Source organism: Cydia pomonella, chromosome 27 (assembly GCF_033807575.1).
Source record: "Cydia pomonella isolate Wapato2018A chromosome 27, ilCydPomo1, whole genome shotgun sequence".
Classification (NCBI taxonomy): Eukaryota; Metazoa; Arthropoda; class Insecta; order Lepidoptera; family Tortricidae; genus Cydia; species Cydia pomonella.
In genome coordinates, this window is record NC_084729.1 from 4,177,345 (window position 1) to 4,200,509 (window position 23,165).

General features: G+C 36.8%; 1 protein-coding gene across 1 annotated transcript in view; it reads right to left on the reverse strand.

The window, feature by feature from the left end:
• LOC133532450 (uncharacterized) overlaps positions 1-23,165 on the reverse strand; it is a 32,068-nt gene that overhangs the window by 3,186 nt on the left and 5,717 nt on the right. Inside the window, exons 2-18 of the mRNA XM_061871125.1 lie at positions 20,107-20,178; positions 18,793-18,914; positions 16,655-16,668; positions 16,252-16,272; positions 16,135-16,161; positions 15,404-15,427; positions 14,530-14,598; positions 13,130-13,316; positions 11,824-11,909; positions 10,404-10,501; positions 9,077-9,139; positions 8,386-8,525; positions 7,662-7,720; positions 6,157-6,337; positions 4,666-4,751; positions 1,818-1,924; positions 560-610 (exon numbers count right to left, since the gene is read on the reverse strand). Of these exons, the coding sequence (XP_061727109.1) occupies positions 560-610; positions 1,818-1,924; positions 4,666-4,751; positions 6,157-6,337; positions 7,662-7,720; positions 8,386-8,525; positions 9,077-9,139; positions 10,404-10,501; positions 11,824-11,909; positions 13,130-13,316; positions 14,530-14,598; positions 15,404-15,427; positions 16,135-16,161; positions 16,252-16,272; positions 16,655-16,668; positions 18,793-18,914; positions 20,107-20,178 (1,407 nt within the window). The remainder of the gene's footprint in view (positions 1-559; positions 611-1,817; positions 1,925-4,665; positions 4,752-6,156; positions 6,338-7,661; positions 7,721-8,385; positions 8,526-9,076; positions 9,140-10,403; positions 10,502-11,823; positions 11,910-13,129; positions 13,317-14,529; positions 14,599-15,403; positions 15,428-16,134; positions 16,162-16,251; positions 16,273-16,654; positions 16,669-18,792; positions 18,915-20,106; positions 20,179-23,165) is intronic.

A 23,165-nucleotide genomic window follows, 5' to 3' on the forward strand; every position in this document is an offset into this window, starting at 1 on the left:
TAATATAATAAGTTGAATTTTAGGGCAACTTTTAGTTAATATAGAACGTAATACAAGCGTTTCAAAAAATTGGAAACAACCCTATTATTTATGTGTTTGCCACAGATATTTGTTCCTGAGTTACGGATGTTTTCTATGTATTTATAAACATCGTGTAACAAAAATAGCGTGAATCCGTTCAAGGGCACATTCAGTATCGTGTTCTAATCAGGAAAAGTAGAAGAAAAGAAATTTGAGGCGAAAAAAAGTTATTTTTCTATGGGGCAGGGCGTCCGAGTCGGCAAACCCTCCATATAAAGGCCAAAAATGTTTTACGTCAATATTTTGTTTCTACGTTTTCTTAATCGGAACGCATTACCAAATATTAGATAGAAATTAAATGCATTCCCCCTGTATATATCATCGCTTAGTACCAATAGTAGGTACATGATTTACTTTTTTGGGGCTAGGCCGATCGGTGTAGGATTGTCCGGAAATATTTATTTATTTACGGATGCTAAGCAAATAGGTTGGCTGATGCAATACTGTTTCCTTAAAAAAATGCGGTTTTACGACATACCTCGAAACCTTCGCCCGCTTTCTTTTCCACGGGGTTCCCGTTAACATTAATCTGCAAAAAAGTATGTATAAATACAGGTATACTAGACATATATGTATAAATGTAGGTAGCATGGTCTAAGAAACGTTATAAGACATATCTACCTGAATTTGTTATTTATTTGTGATAAGAAATATTTATCCTGTATGTATATTTTTCGTTTTTCATTGTGATTGACATCTCTATATACAATTAAAGAAATAAATAATAGATAATATTCACATCGATACATTGCAAATAGGTTGCCTAGTAAAACTGCGTACAGTCTTTTTTAAATTTTATAGTTAGTTATTTAATCGTATGATATATCAAATGAAAGCTTATTTTATATATAATTTAACTGTATTATTAAAACGTTGGTCCAGCCCATGGTTGCCTAGATTTTAAATAAAAATAGGTTAATAGATTACAATAATTAAAAATACCTAAGAAGCACTAACAAATTTGTTAGAAACCTATTTTTCTCTCCTCATTTTACAATAATCAAAATTCGAAAAATTTCAAACGTAGCGGCATAGCTACGGTTCATTATACATCAAATTGCGCAGAAATAGATAAAGATTAAGGTTTATTATTCAAGTAAGTATATTACAATGCGCTTATGAACGTCAAATAAAGCTACGCCGGTTCTAACCTTACACCTCTGAACAGAGAAGATTTAAATCCCCCCCTCAATTGGAGGAGGGTAGCCCAATATGGACCGGCAAGAAACTCGGCGGGACACATCTTTTCAAAACATTACATCTTATAATTAACATGCATTAAATAATAAATAAAAAATACTATTTAGATTACTATAGAAATCATACTACTACTACTACTACTACTACTACTACTACTACTACTACTACTATTACTACTACTACTACTACTACTACTAGCTACTACTACTACTACTTGCTACTTTTCTGTATAGAAAATTGAATATTTTCCATTATGTCAATATCCAGAGATGAAAATGAGTACTACGTTTGTCTGAACAAGCGGCCGTGTCCTTTCCTCTCAAATGGTTTAGCTTCGCCAGCATTTTGAATATACTCTAAAAAAGGCTCCACTGTATTAGCTGTATAAGGTATATTACAATGCGCTTATTAACGTCAAATAAAGCTACACCAGCTTCAACCCTACACCTCTGATCCGAGAAGATTTAAGTCGCTCCTAAATTGTAGGAGGGTATCCCAATATAGGACCGGGAAGAAACTCAGCATTATTATCTTACCGCCTCTACATCAACTCCTTCTTTTTCAGTCTTAAATGTGATGGTTGCTTTAAACTCTTCTTCTGGTTTTGCAGTCTTCTTTTGGACTTCTCCGTCGATCGTAATGTCTGAAAATTAAACAGGTCAGTATAAACAAACAAACTGAGGCCCTGCTCCGAAAAACGCTAATCTATGCCTCACTATCAAAAGAATATGCAAGAACGATACAGAGGCAGATAAAGAAATTTTAATATTTCCGGTCCAGACGGAATGATCAATTCGATCGGCGGAGGAAGACCGGGTAATTGGCAAATCTAATTTAATCACCAATTTTAGATTTATGGTGATATTTGAGCGCTGAAAAATATACTAGCGTAACAAATTGGTATTCTCGAGTCCGCTCCTCCGTCTATCGGTAATATTGGTCGAAATATGCGTTTGCGTCCGCACGGCCTAATTTGATCAGATAATTTATTCAGATTGGCGAAAAATTTATGCAGTCTGGACTGGATCTTCGTTTTTCATCGTAGATCCTCTGAGAGGACGGTGGAGCGGCGGCGATCAGCGTGCAGCGGGGCGCCCGCATCGCGAACATATCAAACAATTGCAAAGATAATTCGTAACTCTAGATCTAAACAGAAGTAACGTATTAAATGATGGATTTTTAAACAAATCTGAAATAAATGATTTTTATTTTTATTATTTATTTATTAAACATACATCTAAAGCTATAAAGATATTTGTATGCCCTCGAAAAGGAACTTACCCTTAGCTAAAATACAAATAAAAATTGAATTTAATAATAAAAACGATAAATAATTTGTGTACTTATTTAAATAAATGCATAGCAAAGTATATTGAAATTAATAGTTATTCTAACATTTATTGTAACATTTTAGGTATTATATTAAATGATATAGGTACTTACAGTCATCTGCAAATTAAAAAATAAAACGGTTTTAACTTTCATGAGAAATAATATAATTGTTAGTAACAGAACTAACAGATAATAGATACATACACCTACAAAGGCTACCTATTTACTTCAGGACGTTTTCAACTCGCGGTGCAAAATGCTAAAATTATGGAGAGCAGAGGTAAGGAGAACGATCTATATGAAAGTGTCCAGCAAAAAGCCTTAAATAGGTGGCGCCACATTCGTCACGATCGTATTACATCACGATTTTTTTTACTTTGATATAAATAAATAATAAATATTAATGGACATTATTACACAAATGTACTTAGACAACGATAAATATAATATATAAATATTTATAAATACTTAAATACATAGAAAACACCTCTGACTCAAGAACAAATATCCATGCTCATCACACGAATAAATGCCCTTACCAGGATTTGAACCCGGGACCATCGGCGTCGTAGGCAGGGTCACTACCCACTAGGCCAGACCGGTCGTCAAATAAATAAAAACAAATCACTGACAGCGCACTTCACTCCGTCAATAAAGTCTAAACCCCTTATTCATAAAGGTGTGCTAAAGTTAACAAGCCGCTAACAATCGTTTGTCCCTTTCAGACGTATTGGTATGATGGAAAGGGACAAACGATCGTTACCGGCTTGTAAACTTTAGCACACGTTTATGAATAAGGGGGTAAGTTCATATCATGTCCTTGTGCTACCCTAGCGCCATCGGAGAGATTACGAACTATTATTTACAGCTGCCAGCTGGACACTTTAGCAACCGTTCTCCCATAAGAGATTGTTCTCCTTACCTCTACTAAAATCTTGCAATTTTGACGTTTCTAACTAGAGTCAGACCAAGCTAAGTTGGCAGCGATTATGATAGCCCAGCCTGTGCAAGTGTTAAGTAATAAATAAATAAATAAATATTATAGGACATTATTACACAAATTGACTAAGTCCCACAGTAAGCTCAATAAGGCTTGTGTTGAGGGTACTTAGACAACGATATATATAATATATAAATATTTATAAATACTTAAATACATAGAAAACACCCATGACTCAGGAACAAATATCCATGCTCATCACACGAATAAATGCCCTTACCAGGATTTGAACCCGGGACCATCAGCTTCGTAGGCAGGGTCACTACCCACTAGGCCAAACCGGTCGTCGTAAGTAAACGTCAAACATGTTGACATGACGTTTGACGATTAAAACTAGGCCAAACCGGTCGTCGTAAGTAAACGTCAAACATGTTGACATGACGTTTGACGATTAAAATAACACTTGCGCTGTCTGGGCTATCAAAATCGCTGCCAACTTATCTTGGTTTCACTATAAATCATTGCCATATGAAAAAATGGAATATGCTAAGAAAAGTCTGGATAACACCTTAATAATCCTGATGACTTTTCAAGGACGATTAGACGGTAATTTTTCCAAAAATCAACCCCCCTCCCCGAGTGACAGTGGTCCCATTTATGCTCTTTCTTTGTTTGGTATCTGGGACCACTAGCTCTTTAACTCACCAACATACGCTGCAGCTACAGCATATAATGCCTATTATGCTTTTTTTGCTCAATTCCAAACATTTATCTCCTTCTAATGGTTACTAGAGGTTTTTAAAAAACCCTGACACTCGCCAAGTCCCCCCGCAATCCTGACAAAGGACCAAAAATCCTGTTTCTAAAATACCCTGACACTTGCCAATCCCCTCGCAATCCTGATAAAGAAATAAAAATATGTTTCTAAAAAACCCTGACACTCGCCCAGTCCCCCCGCAATCCGGACAAAGGACCAAAAATCCTGACATGTCAGTGAAATCCTGACTTACAACAAAGGTACCGACTAAATATAATATCAGCAAATTTTGTAAACCGTACAACCTCAAATACAAGATCTACAACATGTGGAAGGACCTATAATAAAAACTTACTCTCAATAACAGCTACTGGTTGGTTGTGCTCTTTGCCGCCTACATCAAACTGCCCCATGTACACACAAGCGTCCGTGTCTGCGAACCTGAAACCAATCAATAGGTTGCTTTCTTAAGAGAACGGATTATCGGGGGCAAAACGTAATGATATACTCAATTATCGTTGGTAACCTAGATGATGATGAACTAGTGACTGCTCCAAGTTATGCATGTTATTAACAAAATAATAATTCCATTTCATCCTCCGTATTTTAAAAAGGATTGGTAAAGGAAGGAAGAAACTTCACTAATCATCATCTTTCCGAATCACCATCTTATAATTTATTAGTTTTATCTACGCTATTGTATTAAGAGTTAATTATCCGCACCGCACCCCATCGACCTTAACTTCAGCTACATCTTTCGCAGTCGTATGATTTTGTAGGTTATGCTAGTAAAACTCACTTCCCAATAGCGTGATGTCAAGTCCTAAGTGATCTTCTTAGCGGCCGTATCGACCTTGACTTTATTTAGCTACTGCATCAACACAGTTGCACTGCACACTCGAGCTCGCATTCGTATGATTTGTAGATTATGATAGGATATTCACTTTCCAAACATATAATAGATCTTCTTAGCTGCCGCATCGGCATTGACTTTATCAGCAGCTGCATCAATACCGTTGCACTGCGCTCTCTTTAGCTCACAGCCTTCGCAGTCGTATGATTTGTAGATTAGGCTAGGAAACTCGCTCCTCAAACGAATAAGTGATCTTTTTACCCATCGCATCGAACTTGACTTTCAATACCGTTATACTGCACAAGTGCAGACTCTTGAGCTCGCAACCTTCGCGTATACCTGCGTACACGCGTATACCTGCTCGAGGCGCAGCCACAGTGCGATTTGTTTGTAAGTGCGATGGGGCGAGTGATAATGGAATGCAAGAGGATATTAGAAAGAGAGATGCCTGAGAGTACTATACCGTTATGAATTCCTGTGTCTTAGCTGCTCATGTGTTATTGCTTTATAATGTTAATGCTTTATGTTGTTAATGTGTTCCAATTTGCGCCGCTTTGGCATTAGCTGTAATGTGCAATTTGTTATTTGAAATAAATAAATAATAATAATAATATGTTTTTGTAGATTAAGTAGTACACTTACTTCTCAAATGCATAAGTCTTCTTATCCGCCGAAACGACCCTGACTTTTCCAGCATCTACGGCAGCACGATTGCACTTCACACCATTGAGCTCACAGTCGTATGGTTTTGTACTTTTTGCTAGTATGTACAGTCACGTCTGAAAACATCGGTACGGACAAAGTGCTATAAATATGTATACACTACCTTAATATATAGTCAATAAGGTCCTATATACATATTTTTCTCACTTTGTCCGTATCGATATTTTCAGACGTGACTGTACTTAAGTGATCTGAGCCGCCGCATCGATCGTAACTTTAGCCATAGCTTTCGCAATCATATGGTTTTTAAAATTATGGTAGTATACTTACTTGTCAAACGCATAAGTGATCTTCTTAGCCGCCGCATCACCCTTGACTTTATCAGCAGCTGCGTCAGCCCCGTTACACTTCACACCCTTGTACTCGCAGCCTTCGCAGGTGTATGAGTTTTCAGCAACTTCGCACTTGGCGTCTACTGTGCAGGCCTTGGCTGAAATCTCTAGCTTGATGTCTGCGGATGTGAAAGGAAGAAAATACAAAATTATGAATAGGTATGTAGCCGAACGTCACCGATTATGCCATGTGATTAGCGATATATTGCGGCATTTGATCGATCGTTTGAATTCATTGCAACTATTGCGGCAATTATCGATTAGACACCTAAATGCGTTAATGTCACGCCCTCGTCAGACAAAGACTGGAGGAATTTGGAGCAGGCTATCTGGAACCAAAGGAATTCAAAATGCTACCCATGAGCTCCGTCATCCGGCACATGGAGATGGTTGAAAAAGCTTTGAGTAGTTGACAAACCATTCTTAAGGGGGTAATTGCATAAAAGATCCCTGTGGGTCGAAGTGTATTCCAGAAAGGCTCCCGAAATTATAAAATTATATAAGATAGCCGACGACCGGTCTGGCCTAGTCGGTAGTGACCCAGGCTATGAAGCCGATGTTCCTGGGCTCAAATCCTGGTTGTAGGATACGCAGGGAAGATGGATAAAAACTAGGTTTTTTAAGTGAAATGATGAGAGTGCTCGCGTGTCGCGTGGTGAGCAGATAGGCAACGGTACATTCGCAATATGTTATAGGTTAAGTATACACGCCAGCGCCCTCTGTGACTTTATTTGAATGTTTACACTATAAGTCCAACAGATGGAGTTAGCATGCACGAAATAAACCTTAATAATTAAAATTACGACTAATACAATGACGTAATGTGTAGCCAGGGATTTTTGAAAACTTTTGTGTACATTGTAAAGAAATCTTTGGCTTTCTTAATAATAGGAATAAATTTATATATTTTAAATGAATAAGATTATACCCAAACTTACTTTAGATATAAAATAAGTATCTATCGCCTACACTGGTTATGGCATATATGTGTAAGATGAACACAGATATTTATTTTGTTCCTGAAACATATTGGTGTTTTCTCTACCGTCGCCTAGTACCTACAGTAGGTACATTGCTTAGTTTGGAGCTAGGATGATCTGAATAAGATGTCTCTAATATGTATTTATATACTTTCTAAAATCACATGTCATTAATTGCAAAATTCGAAGAAGCCTTAAAGGTAACCAAGTATTTTTATAGATTCCGGACTGAGTACTTCGACAAAATTGTGTGACCGAAAGAGAGGACATGACAGGACAAGTTTTTGAAATAGGGACCGTGCGCGTTGGAGGGTCTGCCATCTTGTGGCCTGAATCGGAACCATAAACATGTACATGTCAAAATCAGAGTAATCATGCATGCGATTATCTTATAGAGTTTGTAGAGGCCACAATTGAGGCTCCTAGAAAAAGTACATAATGAAAAAAGGTTAACTCAACTTACCGCTTTCGCTTTTGCCTCCATCTTGACTTGTAGCTTTAGCACCGGAAGCCCCAGCTTCCCTGGAACCAAAAATGAATATAGTTTAGCAAGAGTCATTCGTCAGTGGAGCATAGGCAACAATAAGAGCTCGCCAAGGTATGCCTCTACCTCTGCTCCTTCACCTTGGCCATCGGCCATATCAAGTGCCCGAGCTGGCAACGCTCTTGGCCGCAGAAATAATGAAACTTTATTTAGCTTTAACATCGCAAATCGGAAGCCCCAGCTTCCTTGTAACCAAAAATGAATATAGTTTGGCAAGAGGCAAGAGTAATTCGTCTGTGGAGCATAGGCAGAAAGTAGGTCATCGCCAAGGTTAATGTATGCCTCTGCCTAGCCTTGGACATCGGCCATATCAAGTGCCCCAGCTGGCAACGTTCTTAGCCGCAAGCAATAATGAAACTTTATTTAACTTATGCTTTTCTTGCGTAATAAAAAATTTAAATGTCTTTTTAATTTAGTTGGAGTCCAACACGCAAAAAGAAATGTCTTTGTTTTGGCCTAAAATTATAATTATTGAGCAGATAATACCACCATCACATTATTAAAGAGTTATACAAAATCAGACCATACAATCAAGGTTATGCTCTCTCAAAGAAATTAGAGAAAAAAGTCTCAAATTTTTATGTTAGTACGTATTACAATTTCGTATTCAAATTTGTATGACTAGAATAACAGAAGTACATACATTTCGACCTCCAAAACGGTCTTGGTAACATCGGCCGCGTCCGCGTCCTCTCCCACCTTGAACTTCACTTGGTAGTGCCCCGCATATTGCGCAGACAGTTTGGGAACGGAGATCTTTATGGTCTTCTTCTCGTCGTCCACCTTTAATAAAAAAAGACAAACAATTTACTTATCGCTGATTTTATATAGAGTCAAGGCACGGGAGCTAAACTGATCGTTTTGGTTGGGCATTCTCGAGTCCGTTCGGCTCAGTATTGCTCCGAGCAATTATTAGGGTTGGCATACCTTGAAGTCCCTTTGCTTGCACAACCACAGAAGATAATAAACACTATTGTCAAGGTCGTGTCAAAACCAATTCAAATCCCACTTCTGAACTATTAGAGGTGAAAACACCATACATCATTAAATAAAGGATTTAATACATTAACACACGGAAAACAGGCATAGCTTAGGTAAATCACACTCGGACGACTTAATGGCGGGCGATCCTCCTCTGACAGCTCGGGGCGCGCCAATAGTGTTGTCACCATCGACACCGACCGTAGGGCTTGACACAAGCAAGCATCATAATCGGTTATCAATAACAAATTGTTAAATCGCAATAGGGCCTTAGTATACAAAAAGCTGCGCATTATTCACCTGTAAAATTACTCTAACTCGAACTTTTTTAAATCTACAGTTTTACATCTTACCTCATAAGATGGGACGTCCGGTTTGTCCCCTTTCTTTTCTACAACCAGTCCATTAACGCGAATCTACAGAAAACGATAATATAAGGAGTTAGTTTATAAGTATATTGCATTTTTGCTATTTGCATAACTATACAATATTAGGTATTTATTGAATAAAAAAAGTCTTTTTTATCACCTCGCCAATCTACCGTACCACATGGCGACCCTGCCATGGAAATGTGTAAGTTCCCCCGGCACATTTTTAGGGTTCTCTACACATAGGGTGCCAAAACGAACCTACGCCGCCTAACATTCTTTGTTTTTTATTTTATGTGATAGCAAACGAGCTCCCTGATGGGAAGCGGTCAGCGTTGTCTATGGACATAAGCAACATTGGAGGAGCCACGTATACTTTGTCTACCCTTCAAAGCCCTAAATACCAGCTTCTTGAATAACCCCATGTCTATCAGCAGGCTCTACCTCCGCTTCCGTTACCGGACACCAGACCGTCAACATCTCCAGCATCTTCTGATGATGCCCCAGCCGCGTAGCCAACGTTTTGTAACGCTCCGTAGTGTAGCGTAGTCATCTCTCTCTATCCCTCTTCCATATTAGTGCGACTGTGACAGTTGCGTTTCGTTCGCCACGGAGCGTGAACGATATGCACGTTGGCTACACGGGCCGTAAAGAGATGAAACACGTTTCGAGTTTTGTACCTTTGGTGATGATTTGTTATATTTATTTGCGTATTTATTTTGACACACAATGACTAAAGATCGCAACAAGTGGCGATCATGTATCAGGAGGGCCGACCCCAAATAGGGAATGCTCCAGGAGAATGATGATTTGCGTATTTATTTTCGTGGTAGAAGCGTGGAAGCATTCATGGCATGTAAAAATACGCAAGTAAGCGTAACTGATTAACCAGCACGTTATTATTTATATACTAATATTTTATTTTTATTAAGCTATACCTCAACTCAAAACAGCTGTAGATAGACGGTTCAATTTTTTTTGTTTCTTTTAGGATATTTTTAGGATGTGTTTTTAGGATATTTTGTATTATTGCTACAACAACAAGTAAAAAAACCGGACAAGTGCGAGTCGGACTCGCCCACCGAGGGTTCCGTACTTTTTAGTATTTGTTAGTAATACATCATCTGTGAAAATTTCAACTGTCAAGCTATCACGGTTCATGAGATACAGCCTGGTAACAGACGGACAGGCAGACGGACGGACGGACAGCGAAAGGTGGCACAACCAGTCGCCGTGGTGTCCCGGTGAGATACGGCCCTTAGTAATAGGGTCCCGTTTTACCTTTTGGGTACGGAACCCTAAAAAAGAATACCTCCGCTACTTCAGTTTTCTTTTCAGCCGTGAATGTGATTGTCTCCTCCACAGCTTCGCCGTCCTTTGCTTTCTTCTTTTGTTTTTCCAGGGTGACGTCTAAAAATGGAACTCGTTAGAGCGCAATCTGGGATGGTTGAGCAGCGGCAACTATACTTCGTTGTTAAAAATAACGAAGTACCTCTAGAAAGCAGGTAAGCGATCTTTGGCGTGTCTTTTCAATGAAAAACACTTTTGAAAAAAAAGTCACAACAAATATGTAACAGTTATAGAGCATTAAAAGATCATTTACATTCTTTTAGATTCATAAGTAATAGTTATTATTTTTTAAAGTGTTATAACGTGAAACGTTCGGTGAACGTCTTTAAAAACCCGTAGAACGAGGATCGGACCAAATACCAGATGTAACGAAAAGTAATATGGTGCGGTGGCTTATATCTCTGTAACTATAATAAGACCCATTGAAATATAAATATAATACAACCCAATGAAGCCACTGAGCAAAATAATGTTAGAGATTAATGTTGATGGATGGAGAGCGGATGGCACAAGAAACGATGGATGGATTGTGTGAAAGAGGATATGAGAAAGAAAGGAGTGAGTGCTGAGGTGACGAAAGATAGAGGAGAATGGAAGAGAAAACCATGTTGTACCGACCCCACATAACGTGGGGCAGGAAGAAGAAGATACATGTATTATGATCGCTTAGTGATTCAGCATTTACCATCGTTCTAAGCGCACTTTATAATATAATTATGCTTATATGAGCCTATTCGCTGGGAATAACTTTATAAGATAATTTCTCTTCATCGAAATAAATGTATATAATGTTCACATAAGCTACTATATTTACCTTTAGCTGAAATAAAAAAATAATAAGTATTGCAATAAAAAAAAGTACAAACAAATAAATAGGATATTTAAACAATGTTGAAATTAGGTCATTCATTTAAGTTTCCGATTTTTTTATTATTAATGATGTAGGTACTTACAATCGTCTGTAAAATAAACAAACCACTTTTAAAATAAGTAAGTAAATATTCTTTATTGCACCAACAATTATACATATAAATATTTTTAATGATACATACATATATTTTTGCATATACAAATATATAAATATTTTTAATCCTCCTACCCTAGTCTGTAGTGCTCCTTCGGAAACTAAAAGACCGTTATGCCTTTATGATTAATTAATTATATATATAATATAAGGCAGAAAGAACACATTTCTCGCCTGATTTTGAACTTTATCTCGAAGTGAAGTTCAATTTTGCATAATTCCTGACACCTTAATAAAAGGTTAAAGAATCATACGACGTTTTACTTACTGTAGGAGTAGGTCTGTTTATGTAAGACTGTCCTATAATATTTATTTATTTATGTAATTTCAGTTTTAAAAGTAATCAAAAATAACTCACTGTCAATAACGGCCACAGGTTGGCTATGCGCGTTGCCGTTTACATCAAACTCGCCCATGTAGACACAAGAGTCCGTGTCTGCGAACCTAGAACCAACATTAATATACAAAAATACAAAATACAATTTTTTTTTGTACATTAATATGTTACAAACTTTATATTATAAGTAAACAGTATCATAGTATATATTTATATATACAGGTTTTTTTTACTTTTGTAACTTTTACTTTTTACCACGGGACCAATCCCACGAAAAAAAATGACTGTTTCATATATTTTGGCTGGTCAGATGTTGCTGTCTATGGGAAAGTCACTTTTTGCAATTTTGTGGTTATTATTTTATTTATTTATCGTATGGCATTTTTACTGGATTTAAGTTAGATATTAATCTAGAGATTGATGTTTGCACTCTTCAGATACTCGATGGCCCTTTCACTAAGGTTCGCGAGGTCTTCAATCCGTCCCTTGAATTTGGTGAGAGGGCATTCCAGAACAATGTGTTCGACCGTCTGCTCAGGGTCACCACACACACACTGAGGGGAGTCACACCAGCCCCATTTATGCCAATGGTGGGCACAGTTTCCAACACCTGTTCGTATCCTTAATTTTGTGGTTGGTTCCATAGTAAAAATTGCAAATTATAAAAAAAAAAACATTCTGTTTACCAGGCCTGCAGCTTTCGCTACCGTACGCCTTCGCTCCTTGTTTTTGCCTTTATAATGTGATATAGCATATTTTTTCTGCTATTTTTTATAGTTCAAGTCAAACATACCTTGCGGAGTATCCGTGATCTTTTTCCCATCTGCAGCAGTAGTAGCTTCTAACGTGCAGTCTTTGCAACCGTATGGTTTTCGGTTTTGATAAACATTGTATATCTTGATGTCTCTAGATACTTATATGCTACTATCCACGCTATTGTGGAGTTCCCAGATAAGGCATAGATAATCTTATTGCCCGCTGCAGAACGTGACAAGACCACCGCCACTATCGCCAACAATACACTTAACAATTTTTAACTTACAGTCTTTCCAATAGTATGGTTTTCAGCGCTCGTTATATAGAACTAACATTACCATGTGGTTTTGCGTGTGGGAATGATTTCATGTATTTATAACTTCGTTAATTATAAAATAGTTACCACACCATGAATTAAAAATAGGTAGTATGATCCAAATGTGCTAATAAATGTAAAAATTGTTTCTTCTTTTTACAGTTTTTATCTATTTTTTGGCTAGCATAAAATGTTCCCTCACACAAAACTCCGGGGCATGATTATTATTGCCATATCTCTGCTAATATAGCTTACCCTTTGAAGTCAAAAACGATCTTCTTATTATCTGCATCAATCACGACCTTGGCAGCATCAGCGCCAGCATCGTTGCATTTTACACCTTTGAGAGTGCAGCCTTCGCAGTCGTATGTTTTTTCTTCTTTGCACTCTCCTGCTAACGTGCAGGACGCCTCGTACAGGTCTAACTTGACGCCTGGGGATGCTAGAGAAGAAATTTAAAAGCTATAGTTTTGTTTTACTTAGTGCTCAATTTGGTTCAAGCGGAAGCGTGTAAGCGTATTTGGTTTGGTAGCGTGTTGGTATATATCGTTGGTGTATGTTGGTGTGCTGTAGCGGTGGTGGTAGATATCGCTGGGGCGATGCTGTTGAAGCGGACTTGCGCGATCTCCAGGCCGATAACTGGCGGGAGATGGCACAGGATCGAGACAACTGGCGAGTACTCGTGTCGGAGGCCAAGACTCATTTTGGGTTGGGTGTTTGGGTTGGGTAGTAGTAGTAGTAGTTGGTAGTCTTACGGTAAAAGCGTGCGACGTTCAATCCGGAGAAATTCAAACCCCAGTCCCAATACCAGTCCCATTTCACATTTACCAGTCTTTTTTCAGAAATCAGAAATCAGAAATCATTGCATTTATTCGTGATAAACTATGACATACAAAAGTATAAAACAACATAACAAAAGAAAGAAACATAGAATAAATAAATATTTTACCACGAAATGAAAGCAAAACAACGTGAGGAAACCGGACTAATCCGAATAAGGCCCAGTATCTCCTCCAGGGATCGGAACCGGTTTTTTTGCAAAAACATCGAAATAACCATATATTTCGGTTTATTTTATACTCTAAATGTAGGACTCAGTTGTGTTTTCAGATAACGACTTCGTATTATTAGATTGCCTAATTAGAAATGAAGTAATTAACAAAGAACGAAAAAATACCGTTTTCGTTCCCATACAAAAAATACCGGTTTCCGATCCCTGATCTCCTCTGAATTGGAAAGTGTCTCTCATAAAAACCAGGGATCGGAAACCGGTATTTTTTGTATGGGAACGAAAACGGTATTTTTTCGTTCTTTGTTAATTACTTCATTTCTAATTGGGCAATCTAATAATACGAAGTCGTTATCTAAAAACACAACCGAGTCCTATATTTGGAGTATAAAATAAACCGAAATATATGTTTATTTCAGAGTTATTCCAAAAAACCGGTTCCGATTCCTGGGAAAAACTAATGTCTGACAAGCCGGGTGTGCCAGAGTATAGGCACTCAACGCATGATATATTTTTATTGCTTGTATGTGAATTGCATCTTGACGTGTACAAGTGCCCTTGTGGCCTATTTTCTAAATAAATGTTTGAATTTGAGTTTGAATTTCTCTAACGAATAAAAGATGTAAGGATTTCTGTAATACAGTACCTCCACCCCCTCCACCCCCTCCACCGCCTCCACCGCCACCACCACCTTCATTATCGTTTTTACCGCCATCTGTCAAGATAGATAATTTTATTTCGTATTCAAAAGCGCAGATATATTATAGATTGCTCAAGAATCACACGAACCCGCGGCCAAAAGCAGACACTATCGCGAACACTGAAATTCACAAATTGCGGGCATCTTTCTCTATCACTCTAATTACGCCTTAATTGGAGTAAAAGAGAAAGACGCCCGCCATTTGCGAAAATCTGTGTTTGTGGTGTAGGCCCTTTGCTCTCATACAATCGAAGTTACGCTCTCATTTTGGCACTCACACGGCATGCTTAACCTTTTGAACGCCAAGACCACTTAACGTGTCGTTACTAGTCGTGCACACAGCGCCAAGGACAACTATAGGTGTTCTAGCGGACGCTGTCAAAGTAACCTTCTCACATTTTCGAGTAAGTTTTACATTAGCTCGCATGTGCCTGTGATCCTGGCGTGTCAATAACGTTTTTGTTTCAAACGTAAAGCGTACAAACGATTTTTTTATACCACGACGGTGGCAAACAAGCATACGGCCCGCCTGATGGTAAGCAGTTAAATAATGATTGAGATTATGATTGAGAAGTTTGATTAATCCTGTCCATATATAGTTTATTTTTTATGAAGATTCAACAGAAATAACATTTAATGCAGGTGTTAGCAAGTAGCAGAACTGATAAATCCACTACTTGACGCTAGATGTCGACTACGAAAAAATAAACGTTTTGGTAAGAGAACTGACGCATGGAGTGAGCACTCTATCCTCACCTACTTATTTCCCTATACTATAACTAATTACAAGTATTATAAGAAAGTAAAGTTGGATAAATACCTTTTGTATCATGGCCTTCGGTATCTGTGAATATGACAGAATATTGCTATATTTTATTCGTCCATCATTATTGGCCATGTGCTCTATATTGGCCTGCCTGGGGTCCTAGACAAGATGACATTCGTATATCGACAAACACTAAATGAAAAAAAATTATGTGGTCCGGTGACAGATACTGCGAAAGGTCAAGTGGCTATTTCTTTAAATTTTTAAACTTTCTATTAGTATTTCTTATAACGATTGTTACCTTGGCTGGGCTCCTTGATACCTACATATTGGCAAATTGGTGAGATTGGCACCATAAAGTGTTTATAGGTGTTAGTGAGCTAGTATTTAACTATCGTTTTTTTGTCAAAAAAAATAACCAAAATAATCTTCACGATCTGGAATTTCTCGATCTTTTTAAACCTGCTTTGTAAACGTGTTGCTCGGCTGAGGTACAAAAGCGTACTAAGGAGAAAGCAGCCGAGCGCTAGCAACCGGGTGATATTAGTACTTCAGTGGTGCGATAGATGGCGCTGCTAATTGGGGAATTCAATTACGGCTGAGTTGCAAGGGTGTTATCTCACACACGGAATATAAAAAAACTGTTTTTTCTGTTCTGTGATCTCATATGTGGTTCAAGCGGAGGTAAGAACACCTAAATTAAGTATTTGTGCAAAATATTTCATAGTTTTTATGAAAAAAAAGCATTAAAGGGTTATTTTAAGTAAGCTGGAAGCAATACATACCGGATTCAGATTTATGTGTATCGTCATCTAAATTTCAAATAAAAAAATAATAATTAATAAAAAATACACTCTAAATCTCATGTAAATTTAGAAAAGCAAATTACAAAATATACTTACCCAAATTTGACCCTCCGCCATCTGAATTTCAAAATACAAAATAAGTATAATATTAAATTATAGACACACACATATATCTATGGAGAATAATCAATTCTATTCATTAATTGACACTGCGATTACCGATGAAGATGGCGAAGCCATAAATAGCGAGACCTTTCACAATAATTGGAATTAAAAATCCTCGAGTCCATTGGCGTAAAAATTTCGAAGCAATGGGTTAAATATAACATTTTTATTTAGGGAAATTTTACAATATTGTAAACGTTTTGAATCGGCAATAATCTCTTTAATTTGTATATATGTACGGTGGAATACTGATAGAATATGTTATTGTTGTAATTAAATATTGCATATTCAGGATTCAAGCATGATTTCGTAAATAATGTTGCTTTCGACTCACCAGAATTTTCTCCCCTGAAATAAAATAAATTACGAATTAGAAAACCAGCTTCATTCATACAGACTTCAGACATACCTATACGCTAGCGGGAGCGTAATTTACTTTCTTTATATCTCGCTCGAACTAATATACGAGTACGACCGAGATGCATAGAAAGTAGAAAGTAAGCTACGCACATGCTAGCGAATATGTCGGTGTCAAACTGGTGCATGGTGGGGTACATTTTTTGTTATTTATTTCTTTATATTGTACAGTAGGGGTAAGATGGTCGGCTCTTTATCATTTGTCACCATGCCTGTCACGTTCTAACAAGTATTTAAGTGCGAAAGTGACGCATGACATGACAAGTGATAAAAATGCGACCATGATACCACTGCTGAATAGGGAAGTATATCTATCCACCAAAATTTTATGGAAATATATGGAATAAATGTCGACAGCAAAATTTTAATCGGCCTATTTAAGCTAGGTATCTTTGGTGTACAGTCAAGGTATTAAATATCGATACAGACAAAGTTCTAAAAATATGTGTACATGCCCTTATTTTTAAACATAGTTTTGGCATTTTATTTATGTCGATATTTAATACCTTAACTGTATCATAAATCTTTTACAAATAAAAAACTCAATCTTCGATCCGTTTTATGTACTTAGATAATAGATGGTGCTTCTGCATCAGATCTAGATTATCAAGGTTCTTCTTAAGGATAACAATGTTTGTAATAAGAATAACATTTTCACCACACCAACTAGTAGAGGCCCTCTGGATTGTTCAAAAACTAATGAGAAAGTTGCATTTTATCTACATGTGGGGCTAAGTAATGAAATGCAAATTTTCAGTTGTTTCCTTATGTAAGCTAGTGGAATTTGTTTTAAATTATTATTTTGAATGATTTTTTTATAATTACTTTCATTTCGATTTAATTTGGTTTGTTTTTTTATTGTATTTCATAGTTAGTATTTTCTTCGCGTAGGTGTGGTGAAAAAAATTGTGATTCACTCGGAGGCAAAGTTTGTTTAACCCTCGTGCCATGGAACCCTCGCAACGTTCAAGTTTCCACTTCTCGAACCACTCGCTAAGCTCGTGGTTCAATTTTGGAATCTTTCGCTTGCTTGGGTATCAATATATATAGTACGAGTGGTTAAACAACAACATTGCTTCCTTGTAAAACAAATAACTATTGCCTGGTCAAGTAGTAGCGGTTTTTTCATGAAAAGAAATGTCTAAGCCAATTCTTGGGATTAGTAGCCAAAAATAGATTTCTGACCCCTTGAAATGCTGACGTATGAAAGCATTAAGATAGGAAGGAGGAGAGACAAAGAAAAAGATATAGATTATAAATTAACCTCAGGGTATTAAATTTACAATTGGTGCCGTGAACAGGATTTATTATTAAAATATGTACAATATGACCCAAATCACGTTTAAATTTTATTGAAATCAGCATGTTGTTGATAATTATTTGAACAAACGTTTGTATGTGTGTATCAAAGTTACAGTTACAAGTGTAACACGCTTTTATTACGTCGACCTGTATGTAACTATGTAATGGAATCTAAGGTAACTAATTTAACCATCTTCCAAGGATCGTAGCGTCATGAAAATTGGCAGCTGTATGTAGTTATGATGACGACACAATAATATGGTACTGTCGAACTGATCTGATGATGGAGCCGAAAGATATGAACTGGAACTTCATGATGGAACATGTATCATAGCTGTGTTTGGATTTGTTAGAAAAGTCTTGTAATGAACTTTGACCACGATTCAAGGTCTGATGATGAAGCTGGAAGATAGGCACTGGCATTCCATGATGGAATATCGTATCATAGTCGTGTTTGCACTTGTGAGAAAGGTCACGTAATGGACTTTGAACACGATCAGGTTTCAAGGTTATAACAAACCACCATGCAACCTACACCATAAAAAATCGTGTTTTTCTAGTGTTTTTTAAACTATAAATTTATTAAGATAGGTAATAAATACGGTTTGTGTCAGTTAAATAAACTTACACGGCGTAAGTAAGAAAAATATTGCAAACAAAGTTCAACGTGTTTTTTGGCCCGTAGTAAATAAGATTTATTAAAGGTATTTTTAGTATAAATTAGGTATATCAATTTAAAATAATGATACTAACAATGAGACCTCCATAATGTTCTTAGTAATGGTTTCTTCTCCACACGCGAACTTGGCCTGGTATGTGCCGGCATACGCTTCCAAGAATGGACCTATGTGGATGTTTATGGTGTTCTGGGTGACCTGAAACAGTGTATAAATAAATAAATATAAATATTTGGGGACAATTTTACACCGAGCGACCTAGGCCCAAACTAAGCAAAGTTTGTACTATGGGTACTAAGCGACGATATACATACGTATATAGATGAATACATGCTTAGGTATATACACAAAAAACACCCATGACTCAGGAACAAATATCTGTGTTCATCACACAAATAAATGCCCTTATTAGGATTCGAACCCAGGACCATCGGCCTTACAGGCAGGCTTACCCACTAGACCAGATTGGTCGTCAATATAAGCAAACAATATTTGGTAAGTCTTATTTGTACTCAATGAATAGTCCCCGACCACGCCAAACTTATTATTAAATATAACATTGACCAAAATTATTATTAAATATTATTATTTGTATCTCCATTTTGGAATTCACGGGCCTATAAATCCCGGTCTTTTGATAGGCTTGCGTGAGGATATAGCTCCAACACGTAGAGGCCCTTTGGAGACCTTTAATGCCTATTGGACCCGTTCACACTTTACAGGTGCATCATACCCACGAACCGGTCTCAGCAGGCATTGGGACTATTGTAGAAAAAGTGAACAGAATACCGGTCTATGGATTGAAGTTTGGGTGGACAATGAAACTGGGTCATTAATTATTATTAATTGTATTTTTATTACTTTCCAATGTGACATTTCAATGGAAGTTTAATATTTGTACGCCACGTATGGTAAATTAAGAATTGGAAACAATATTATGTAACATCAATTTATACCCTTTTTTTACACAAATAAATAATATTCATTCTAAGTTAACAGTGAAAATACATACATATATAAGTTCCATACTTCTACATGCCACTTGGTATGAAAACAGTGGTATAACCCTACATGTATGACTTAGGGTTAGAGGCCTTTTTAAGTGCTTTCCCGGTAAGGAATAGCTCAAATCCAGTCACTGAAGCTTAATCTTAACCTTAAAATAATATAATATGCAAATAATTCAAAGGCACGTCATAGCTATAATATTGTTAAACCCTTCGCCTGTATTGAATAAAAATGATTTAAGTAAATTTGATTTACGTGTCGACTTTTCTACTTCTGGTGGTGGTTTGTTATATTTATTTGCGTATTTATTTTTGCGGTGGGAGGGTGGGAACATTAATTGCATGTAAAAATACGCAAGTAAGTATAACGGGTTAGCACTTACTTGAAACATAGCTTGGCTGACTGCAGTTGATCTTCTGGCGGATTGCTCCAAACTGATTCCATTGACAATTACCTGGATAAAAATAGGTAATATTTAATGAGCATTAAGACAACATATAATTGATTGCAGTAAATACCGTCATAGAGAAATAATATTAGTATTCGTACACGTACAGTGCACAGACAAAGACAGAAAAGAAGAGCTTCACTACTGTTAGTAGCGAATCAAACCAATATACAATTACAGTGCACACCTTTTAAATATTCAACCCAACACCTTATGTAACCCAATATTCATATGCAAATAAATCATTCATTCACTTCTGCTCTACCGACGCTAAAGAGCTTGCAGACATTCGTCTCCATCTCCATTGACCTCAGGATATGACCGTTCACTTAAGAGGCCGTTATCGATTTTAGTCGCAAAAATGTCAAATTGATAGATTTAGGCGATAAAATTGTACAGCTTTGGTTAACTATTAGAAATAACAAGAACTGATTTCTATTAGCACGTCTTGTTATCTTTCATTTTAATAAATCATTTTTTTGAAAACAGACTGACTTAATTAGTAATGATATTTTTTCTGATGGACGTTTAGGTAGCGCGCGTAGAGCACCGATTATGTCGATCTTATTTGTAAATTTCGTAAAGTTTGGACTGCTAAAAATGGTAATTTTGTATTACACATATCCTGTACTTCAATTTTCATAAACTACATTTTTGTTATTATAAATTTGAAGTAGTGTAAATGAAAGTTAGACGAAATCAATTTCCTCCAGAAATACTTCAAAAAAAGTGACATTATTCTGAAAGTTGACTTAATTTCAACGTAATTTTAATACTTAAACAATCTACAACATTTGCTGAAATTGTTCTTATACATCATTTTGAATAATTACCACCATAATTTCTTGATGAATTTTTAAAAACTGTCCCCTCTCGTCACATATTACCGGGGACGCACGCTTGCGACCTCATTATTAAAAGGCAAGATGAGAAGACGTGCTAATAGAAGCCAATACTTGTTATTTAGATATTACGTAACAAAATGTGTACAATTTCAACGACAAAATCTATCAATTTTACATTTTCGCTGTAAAATCGTTACCGGGCTCCTAAGGCCACTTATGTCAAGTTAATTCCAAGAAACTCTTTAAAACTAATTCTTTAAATCCATAACCATCCATCGGAAGAGCAGGTCTAAGCTAATTCTGCACTATTTCACAGCGGCCAAGGCTGGGTGTGTTGGTAGTTCAGGTCATCCACGATGACGCGCAAATTTGTCAAATCTAACCTTTAATAACATGTCAATAGGAGTCAAGGCTCGCGTCGTCGTGAATGAAACGATTGTGGGGTGTTTTTAGGGTTCCGTAGCCAAATGGCAAAAAACGGAACCCTTATAGATTCGTCATGTCCGTCTGTCTGTCCGATTATTTTTCTTTTTCTATCTTCCACATGTAAGAAAGCAAAGCTACTAGTTAAATCAGTTTCTTTTTTCGAACTGTCAAAACGATTTTCCACTAAGTATGGAGTTTATATGAAATACTAGCAAATGTGGTCACGGTAAACTTATCTACTCTTTATAGTTCTATAAGATTTATAAAATAAAATATAAATTGTGTCTAAAAATAACTTCTGTATACGTTTTTCTACTCGTATTAATGTTATGGTGCTTTATTTCATGCATGGTGTGAAATAATTTATTTGAAATACAGTCAAAACACGGCAGTGATCACGTAGTAAAATATCGTTAGCAAAAATAGCATAGAATAGACTGGTCAAAGTGTTATTTATTTATTTATTTATCTAATATATGATTCAGACAACAAGGCCCATGTTACAGTCGCCGTCAGATATATCGAAGCAGCCGAGGCTTTCAAAAATATCTGATCACGCATTAACACCTTGACAATAAAGGCGTGTTTAGATATTTGTGAGCACCCTCCGCTCCGATATATCTGATGGCGACTGTACAAATACCTTATAGAGAAATCCTCCTCATCCAAACTGGTACATGAGTAATTCCTTAGGAGCCGCTCGTTCTTCACTTTTCGCTATTTTAAACGTCAAACTTCTACGACGTCTTCTTCTTCCTTGCTCTTTCCCACTTTAGGTGGGGTCGGCTCTCCTAATAGGATTGTTTCCATCTACAAATCTTAGGGCAGAATTGTATCCCAATAAATTATTTTGGATTATAAGAACATGTTAAACTACTTTTAGGGGACCTGTAATGACCATATTTTTGTAAATATTGAATTTAAAATGTTTTGACACACGTCACGTGACCAAACTCGAAACGTCATTGAAGATTCTGATGACGTCACAACTCTCGGATTGACACTGATGACAGTTAGGCGATAAACAAGAAATGACAAATGTCAGTTGACAGTTCGTATCTTCTACGTGTGTATGTAGTTATGTGTCAAACCGTAAACTGTGACGTCACACAATTTTCAAAGAGCGTTTTGGGCGCGAAAGCATCTGTCAAAATATATTTTGTTAATTTAACATATAAAAGTTAAATTTTAAGGCAACTTTTAGTTAATATAGAACGTAATACAAACGTTTCAAAAAATTGGAAACAACCCTATTATTGTGCGCCACGACATTCTATCGAGGGTTGTCGGGTCAGGTAGATTATTCCTATCAAGGAACGTGGCCATGCTGGTCCACCATGTTGCCGGCGGGCGTCCTCAGCCTCTCTTTTTCTCCGGCAGGTCTAAAGCTTTTTTGACGATATACTCATCATCCCTACGCATCACGTGCCCAAACCACCTTAGACGGACACCAAACTTCTACGAAATGGTGACGTATAAATATTACTTGCGCAATCTAAGCTATTAAACAGCGTTTCTTTTTTTTGCCATATTTTATGTCATCTTTACTGCCTCTTTCGGTTATTTTTCTAATCAGGATCGCGAGCTCTTTTCAATTTCGTCCTTATATGAGAAAAAAGTGTCGCAAATTTCAAACTTTTCTTTTTGTTACCGACATACAAAGTATATTGGGAAATGGTAACAATAGAAAAAAAACTATAGGACATTTTTTTACCCCATTAG